The 9206-nt window shown below is 39.6% G+C and overlaps 1 protein-coding gene and 1 long non-coding RNA gene across 2 annotated transcripts; one reads left to right on the plus strand and one right to left on the minus strand.

Annotated features, from left to right (window-relative positions):
* Positions 1-1217: 1217 nt before the first annotated feature.
* On the minus strand, positions 1218-3956 carry LOC149029926 (uncharacterized). Its single transcript, XR_016171214.1, has 3 exons — positions 3073-3956; positions 2269-2906; positions 1218-1631 (listed from the first exon to the last, which is right to left on the minus strand). It is a non-coding gene; the product is annotated as an uncharacterized LOC149029926 (long non-coding RNA).
* Positions 3957-7193: 3237 nt separating this feature from the next.
* Positions 7194-9206, plus strand: LOC149029927 (phosphoglycerate mutase-like protein AT74H). The gene is made up of 5 exons (XM_089151939.1): positions 7194-7772; positions 7897-8016; positions 8101-8314; positions 8445-8525; positions 8636-9206. Exons 1-5 carry the CDS (start codon positions 7256-7258, stop codon positions 8748-8750), a joined length of 1047 nt encoding a protein of 348 aa, XP_089008065.1. The 5' UTR covers positions 7194-7255; the 3' UTR covers positions 8751-9206.

Genomic DNA, 9206 nt, shown 5'->3' on the forward strand with positions numbered 1-9206 from the left:
GTGTGGGACACTAACACTTGGCAGTTACAAACTTTCTTTGGGTCCCAAAACTGGGTCAAAGACCCAAAGAAATGAAACTACATATGGTTAAGATAACGGCCAGCTAAATCTGCCTGGAGAATCCCTTTTAGATCACTAGGTGGATCCGGAAAGAATGTCAAAGAGTTCCATACTTCTTTATTTGGATGGGGAAAAAAAATTCACTGCAAAGGAAAGAAGATAAGAGGCGGGGGGGGGGAATGGAATACAAGACAACTAAGGGAAAGCCCAGCCAAGAGCACAGAAAGGCTGAACTAAAACACCAAGCTAACAAAACAAAGGGGTGTGCAGATATACAATTCTTAGAATTCCACCCTGTTCTTTCTTCTTTCTAGAGGACATGAAATCAACAAGGAATCCTCCGTCGGCTTGGAAACACTCCTTTTGAATGCGGTTGCTTCTCCTACAACCCTTTGAGGAAGGGTTTTCAGGCAAAGGAGCTTCCTCAAAGAAGTTTTTATTGCAAAACAAAGGGGCAGCAGCAACCCACAATCAGGACTTTGGGGGGGGGGGGGGGATGAGATTGGCTTCAGCCCAGGCTTTTTAGGATATAATGGACTTATTCCCCAGAGTAAGGGCTGCACTGAAGACTGAAGAGGCAAAAGCAGAGGAAGAAGTTTGTGGTTTTTAAGAGGCAATGAATTGATCTATAGGACAGATTGGTGACAGAGAACCTCCAGCCAAGAAGCCAAATAACAAAAGGCTTTGAGCTACTCCCTTTGCTTTGCTGCCCTGTTTAATCATGCAGTTCATGTAGTCACTGAGAAGAACAAGGCCAACAATATTGTCTTGGCATCCTTGTGGAAGTAATTGGACTGTAGAATCTGTTCAATGCCAGAAGCTACTCTGAATAAGGTATCTTTAGTATTCTCAGATATTAAAGTTTGCAGTTGATGTTTCTATTTTGAAATGTCATGTCAGTATCATGCCAACACAGATGAATCTATAAAAGATGGTAATGGGGGACAGAATAGAGAAGAAAGAACGATAAAAAAGATGGGGGAAGGAAATGGGTGCTAAGAATCTGATGGAACAGGGGAAGAAGGAGAAATCTCAGCAGAATCAATCTTGAATAAGGGGAAGAGGGAGAAGAAAACTCATAAGAAGGAGAAGAGAAGAGAGGGGGGGAGGGGGCTGCAAAAGTCCAAACCTGAAGCTTCAACTCATCTGTTCTCCAAAAGTCTTTTTTCTATTTCAATGTTAGGGCCTATTTATAGCTTGGCTAAAGCTTTACAAGAAATAGGAACTTACCAGATTAAAAAGATAAACTAATATCCTACTAACTAGTGACAATAGTATCTTATAAATATATAAATAAATTTAAAACTAATAGGCTTTATATTTCAGCCACATGCATAGATAACTAAAATAGAAACTAAACTAAGGTGCTAAATCTCCCAAGAATCAAATCTTCATAAAATCTGATCTTGAGCCCCACAAAATCCTCTATGAATATTCCTAATATGCCAAATAATGAATGGGCTGTGGCACTGTTCACGTAAATAGCAACATGAACAGTATTTTTTTGCCCCCTTCTTCATGCTTTGAGGTGGCCTTTAGTGCTGGTTCGAATTTGTTCCTGGCTGGTTGTCCTGCATCAGATGGTGCATTTGCAATAAGTGTGAAAGAAAATAGAGAACAACTACATTGATTGAAGCAATATAGTGAAAACATCATTAGCAAGGTTTACTATGAAAAGAATTACATTTTTTTGAGGGGCGGGGGGATGTGGGGGAGTAAGTCTAACAATGATCATATCCCCAGAATAACATAAAAATATACATATATATACTTTGCCTCCTTGATGGGTTAAAAGAGTAAGTAACATCTAATTGTCAGCCACATACACCAGTCGGAGATTACAGATAACTCTAGTTAACAACACCTTCACTTGAGAAGTAGTCAACCAAACAAGCTTACAGGCACATTTTAATGGACAGACATGGTAATAGGAATCAAACACTTCCTTAATTGGAACCTAGAAAGACGAGGCCAACATTCAAAAACTTTTTTAACTGTATCCAGGAGGGAGGGAGGGAGGGGAGGGAGGAAGGGAAGGAATGCATATCTTCACAATCAAGGAACCAGTAATCCCTAAAGAAACATAATCTTTCATTAATTTTTCTCCTACTTGTTACCCAACAAAATAAAAACAAGAAGTCTCTGGCTAATTGCTCCAGATCAGTTCATCAAGCAAAGCAACAAAAGAGAAGAAGAGTAGGACAACACCTGGATGCATGCCTGATCTTTCTTCAATATCTTAGAAGCTCAATAAATCCATGAGCCCAAGGATGTGCACAGAATTGACTATAGAACATCTCCAAGTTAGTATTATCTTTAACAAGGAAGAGGTTCAGTTGAGGCTGCACAGAGTCAGTGGTATTCCTGATCAGCTCGCCATCCAAAAACAGTGCTTTTCCTTCCTCATCAACTTTTAGGTAAACATTTGATATCTCAGTAGTATCTCTGTCTTCCAGGTGAAACCTAAACCAATCAATCCCTCGAAACACATGAATGTAGACTAATATCTTTACTCTTCAATAGGGTGCCCATGCTCTACTGTTAGCAAGTCTCATAATAGTTTTTTCTTTCCCTCCTCAAGGCTCTGGCCATGATGGATACAAGCTTCAATTGTAAGATTGATAAGTACATTTTTGTGGTTTGGAACAAATTGAAGGTGAGGATATCTGAAAGAAACATGGATCATCAACCTCAGGCTCCCCCTCCTGCTGCTGTTCCTACAAGTCTCATCATGAACATCATCAGGAATCAAGAAATGGCCACTGGAGCCTAATATATTTCCCATACGTATCCAAATTTGTTGCTGACCTTCCCTACCCGCCTTCCCTACCTGCCATCAATGTCTCCTGTAAAATGAAACCAAATTAAGAACCACCTACCTATCAGGTCAGACAGCAACCAATTGGCAGAACTATAAATTAAAATAAAAAAACAAAAAAACATTGGGTACCCAAAACAAAATAAAACAAGAAAAAAGAAATTGACTAGTTAATTCAGAGGACCACCACTCACCCAGTCATCCTCATTTGTTAGGACACAGCTGTGATTTGCTTCACTCAATTCACTGATTTCATTGTAACTTGTCATCACAATGCCTCTAAACTGCTCTGCTTTCACTCTGAGACCTTCACGGCAAAATCTTTTTGTAGAGGGCCAAACAAAAAGGTTAGGTTCATTCATAACTTCAATTGGACGTGAGGACACCATATCCTCCGGTGTCCTTTGTAGATTCTGTCTTCAATACCTCCAGCATTTTTAGTTCTCCAAAATCATCAGGCAGTGATTTAATATTTTTTTTGTCCAGAAAAATTTCAACTAAAGATTCTTTCAGATCCCTATGGACTAAGCGAACTCTTTGAGTGAGCGACATCCAGTGAGAATAAGCTTCTGGAGAGAACTCAACTTACATATACCATTTGGGAGTTTCTCAAGACTAGTACAACCACTCAAGTCCAAGTAAATGAGCTTTTGAAGCTGTCCAATAGATTCATGTAGATTAATCAAAGATGTACAATCATCAAGATTCTTTGATTGATACACATCCAGTGAATATAAGCTCCTGGAAAGAATTCAATTTACACATACCAATTGGGAATTTCTCAAGATGAATACAACCTCTCAAGTCCAAGTAAACAAGCTTCTGAAACTGTCCAATGGAGTCATGTAAACTAACCAAAGATTTGCAATGGTTGAGATGCAATCTCTCTAAACGAGGAAAACCAGAGAAGTCAGGAAACTCAGTCAAATTCTAACACATACTGAGTTTGAGAACTTTCAATTGTGGAAACAGCTGCCTTATTCCCTTTTTCTAGATGGCAGTTCAAACAGCTACAAAGAAGAAGAATGATTAGTGAATTGGAAAAATATTGATGGGTGATAAATGTTTGTTTATATGTTTAAAAATGACCGAGAAAAAGAAACCACAAGGGGCCAGAGGACACGAGGCTTGGCAATGGGTAATAACGGCAACCAAGGCGCGGGGCGGACCGACGAGACGACCGGCCTAAAAGGACGGCCCCCCAAACCACACACCACAGCACCACAAGCCGGGATAGGAGGAGCGAGGGGCAACACAGTTCAACCCCCCAAGTGTCCTAGTGGGGCAGAAGTCCGCGCGGCCCAATGACCTGAGGTGCACATCATCTGGTATCATCTGGTGTTTTAGTCGTCTCGTCTTGGTAGAAATATTCTTACATGACCTCCAGCCTGAAAAAAAAAAAGGTACCTCATTCTCAAGCCTATTATTGTTCCAAGCTTGATGGAACCAACCATGGCTTAAGTCAACCATAATTAAGTCGTCATGATTAAAATACGTAGGTAGTCTATTTAGTTGACAATGATGCCAGCTCAACCATCTTAAGCTAGAAGGACGACTCAGAAAACTTCCCTCCAAGGTTGCTTGATCAACTTGCAGTAATCTTAGGTTGGGCATCTTCTCAAAACCTTTAGTAAGTAGACGAGTTTTGAAATTTGTTCCTAGCCCAATGATACCTTCAACCATTTCATTCCCCTACAATAGAAAATTATTCCAACAAATAAATGGAAATGAAGATAAACATAAAAAAAATTTGAAGCTTTGTCAATGTAGTATTCCATAAATTGTTGTATATGCTCTTATTAAAGCCAATGTCTATTTGTGTAACTAAAGTCACATGCTTATGTACCACTATAACAAATTAAGGAAGGAAAAAAAAAAGATTCTCATAATTTATTCTTACTGTACCAGTTACCACTATTTATTACTTTCATGCAATCATCATGAGACCATAATCTACTATGTTTATGGGGATCCACAGGACTTCCATTGTAGGGAATTCTACTACCCATATCTCGAATTTGATCTTGCATTACCAATTCATTCTTCTCTCCAATCTTTAGAAGAGATTTTCTTTTGAGGACTTCTATGCGGTATTTCAATTCAAAGCCACAGGGCCTCCCATATAGGAAGTACCTTGTCTTCCTTCCATCCTCTGAAAAGACATGCAGCATCAAGAAACATTGCTTTCTCAACATCATGTAGATTATCGTAGCTTATTTTTAACTTTTCATAGATATCATCATGAGGTATTTGTTTCAACATCTGAAGCATGCTTTTCCATATTTTTTATCTTTTGTAGAAGATAAATCAGAACCCAAAACCCCTAAGGCTAAGGGCAATCCACCTGTGGTGCATACTATATCAATTGAAAGTTGCATATAATCATCAGGAATTTTTTTCTACTGAAAAAGCATATAAAGTTATAAACCAAATAGTCTTAACACTTTCTTCTTTGCCCATTTCTTCAGGTTCATATTCTTTCAATTGTTTACAGGAATTTTACTCAAAAGGCTGTTGTCTCTAGTTGTTATGATTATTCGACTTCCAGGACCAAACCAATTGAGATCACCAGCCAGTGAATCCAATTGAGTATGATCATCCACATCATCAAGGATGAGAAGAATATCTAGTTTTCCAAGTCTTTCTTTTATCAATCTTTCTTTACAAGATTTTGGAAAGAAGTTTTTCTTGTAAATATGCTATACCATTTCGTGATGCTTGATCTCTAATATCTTCAAGAAAGCAGCTCTTACTAAAGTTTCTGAAGATATGGTTGTACACAGCTACTGCAATAGTTGTCTTCCCAATACCCCTAACACCACATATCGATAGAAACTGAACATCCTTGGAGCTGGTATTTAATAACAGAGATAATACAGATTGTAGGTGTGATTCTATTCCAATAGGGTGTTTGGCCCCAGTCAAGGATGAAACCCCTATTCAATCGGCTCCAAGCTTCTTGAACAACTGAACTGACTAACTCAGATTGATCCCTACGATTAGATAGTTTGTAGAAGAAAAATCATGGACATAGACAATTGGAAGTAAAACTTAAGCCCATAGATAGTTTGTAGAAGAAAAATCATGGACATAAACAATTGGAAGTAAAACCAAATCCCCTAAAGAAAGAAGATACCAAAAATCACATCTTTTTGATGGACTTCTGATATGGAGACTTACTCATTATCAAAAACCCATCCGCTTTTATCTCCAACTGCCCGCAAGGCTTCCTTCCACTTCGCAGAGTTTCTGGGACTTCCCTGTCATGTGTCTGAGTCATGTGTCTGAGGTAGAATCTGAAACCTTCCCTTCTGATTCTTAACGTTCGATACAGTGACATTGTAGAAAAGTTCCTTAAGGCACCATTTGCTTTCAGTGTATCTTTCACTAAAGACAGCAATAGAGAGTTCTGCGCCTTTGATTGCTCGCATAAGTTGTGGCCCTCTATCTTCTCCCTTCCACAATTTCTTTCCTGTCAATGAAAGCAAAGATTCCATGAACCTTTAGTGTTCTATGAATGTGACCAACAAATGATTTGCGTGTCTTCCCCTCTGAAATTGATAAACACATCATAGCTTGAAGAAGATCCAGCAAGCTGCACCAACCCCATATATGCTCACCTAAAATTTTCAACCACACAATAAAGATGGGCCTACGTAGAATTCACTGAGATTTCATTTTTAAATATTTCTCAATTACAGGAAAGCCCATCTCTAAAAAAAAAATTGCCATAATTCAAATAAAATTGTATAACATGCCATAAAAAAGTGTAAGATAAGCATAAAGAATAGAAAATCCTAACTTGTAAATATATGGGATCTTCTTGGCTAGTGTAGTCTCTTACGTATACGTTGATTCTACAAGTTTCAGACGTTCAAAACATGATTCAATTTGTTTTAAGAAAAAAAAAACTAATATTTAAATTAATTATATGCACCCATGATGTTTTAAACTACTGATCAACGTCAAATGCACCAGCCAGTAACAACCAAATACATGCAATACTATTGCCTTTAGAAGATAAACTCACCAAGTAAGAGTGGAAATTATCCACTATTTTGCTTTGAACATGCGCAATTGAAAACACAGAACCCACCACCTTGAGAATTCGATTCCATTCGCTAACAGCCCTACCCATCTCCTATTTTCTTTCTATGCGATGAGCCGATGATCACATAGGGACGAAACACTGATTGTCCTTTCTGCAACTTTTCTTGACTTCGTTCAGAGAAACATCCACCGTTGCCATACAGACGTAGACACGAACGGTTGCCATGCCTCACGCGAACAAACACCTCCCCATAAATGCTCATCTAATCCCATGGATTTACACACCTGTCTACCATTCCTTCAGCTTCCCCTCAAGCAGCCGCCGCCATGCTCTCACCCTCACCGCCTTCAGTGTATCTCCCTGTCTCCCGCTCCAAATTCTTCTCTTCTGGGTCACCTCCTACCATCAGATGCTGCGAGGACATGCTCGGACGGTCCAGATACCATGCCAACGCTTCTGCGAATGGCTCTGCTAATGGTGGCATGGCCAATTTCCCGGAGAAGATTTCTGCCATCAACCCATCTGGGTCCTTGCCCCCTAGGCCTCGCCGTATAATTCTGGTTCGACATGGACAGAGTGAAGGAAATGTAGACGAAACTGCTTATACTCGTGTTCCTGACCCCAGGATCAGCTTGACAGAGAAGGGTCTCAAAGAAGCAGAGGAATGTGGGCAGAGGATCAGAAAGTTAATTGAGGGAGACCAGGTGGATGATTGGAAGATCTACTTCTATGTCTCTCCCTACAAGAGGACTCTTCAGACTCTGCGTGGTCTCGGCACTGCATTTGAGCCTTCCAGAATCGCCGGAGTTAGGGAAGAGCCTCGTCTACGTGAGCAAGATTTTGGTAAGAGTGAACTATGGATTCTCCTTTTTCAGTTGTTTTAGTACTTTGAGCGAATACGTGGTGGGTATCTTTCGAAATACAACTGGGGTTTACACTTTACATATTGACTTGGTTCTGTACAAAGGAAACTTTCAGGACAGAGAGAAAATGCGGCTTGAGAAGGCTTTCAGGGTCCTCTATGGCCGTTTCTTTTATCGCTTTCCCAATGGCGAATCTGCTGCAGATGTCTACGATCGAATAACAGGTGGGTTTTTGAGTGATTTGTACTAGACTTCTTCTTTCAATTGGTTGCAGGTTGCAGAGGTTATTTGGACATTCACTGTTGCAGGATTTAGAGAGACCCTAAGGGCTGATATCGACATTGGACGGTTTCAGCCACCAGGTCAAAGGAACCCCAATATGAACTTAGTAATTGTCTCTCATGGTCTCACATTGCGAGTCTTTCTGATGAGATGGTACAAATGGACTGTCGAGCAATTTGAGGGCCTCAACAATTTCTCAAACGGAGGCATGCTTGTTATGCAAACAGGATCTGGGGGAAGGTGATTATTTATGCCTTTTTAAGGACTTCACTATTCAATCACTCATGGTGTTGTAATTCATTTCATGTCATAGAATTTAGTATGAAGATCTGTATTTATGTCATCCCATCTATATTAATCTTCTTAACAGGTACAGCTTGCTGGTCCATCACAGCAGGGAAGAGCTAAGAGAGTTTGGTTTAACAGATGCAATGCTTGTTGATCAGGAGTGGTAAATGATTTTGACTTCCTGTGATGGTGCAATTTGGAAAATAACGGGTTATTCCAAAAGATTTTATACTGAACATTGAGTATTCTGTTTCTTGGCTTAATGTTAATCAGGCAAAAGACGGCAAAACCTGGAGAATTAAACTACGATTCTTCAACTGCTGGACCATCGTTTTTCACACACACTAGTTTTAAAGAAGATAACGAACCTGTTAGAGATGGCCCCTGATGCTTGCATGTTTGGATTGGATGATCCAGAGTTCCCGACATAGCTATGCCTGGCAGGGAGTGGAGTTTTCAAATGTGAAGCTTACCAGCGAAGAACAATATGCTTGACCGCAACAGATTGAAACTGATGTACATTTAATCATCTGCAGACGTCTTCTACATGCTAGTGTGGTCCTTTTTTTTCTTCTTTCTTTTTGTTTTGCTTTTGCTTGTCTGCATATTGTCACAATAATGCAGAATGAAAGACACAAGAAAATCTTCAATCTGACCACCAATGCTTGTCAATCACATTTGCCTTCTCAAGCAAATTTTCCCAGTTGATTGCCTATGGGGCCCTGAAATGACTTAAGACGCGCTGAAGGACAGATTCATGTTACTGCTTGATCAAAATGAGCAAGAACCTGTAAAACAAACCTTTTGGAGAACCATGCTACAGTTGCTTATGATAGTTTTCCTT

This window comes from Hakea prostrata, chromosome 1 (genome assembly GCF_041222555.1).
Source record: "Hakea prostrata isolate BN-2017 chromosome 1, UWA_Hpros_2, whole genome shotgun sequence".
NCBI classification, from domain to species: Eukaryota; Viridiplantae; Streptophyta; class Magnoliopsida; order Proteales; family Proteaceae; genus Hakea; species Hakea prostrata.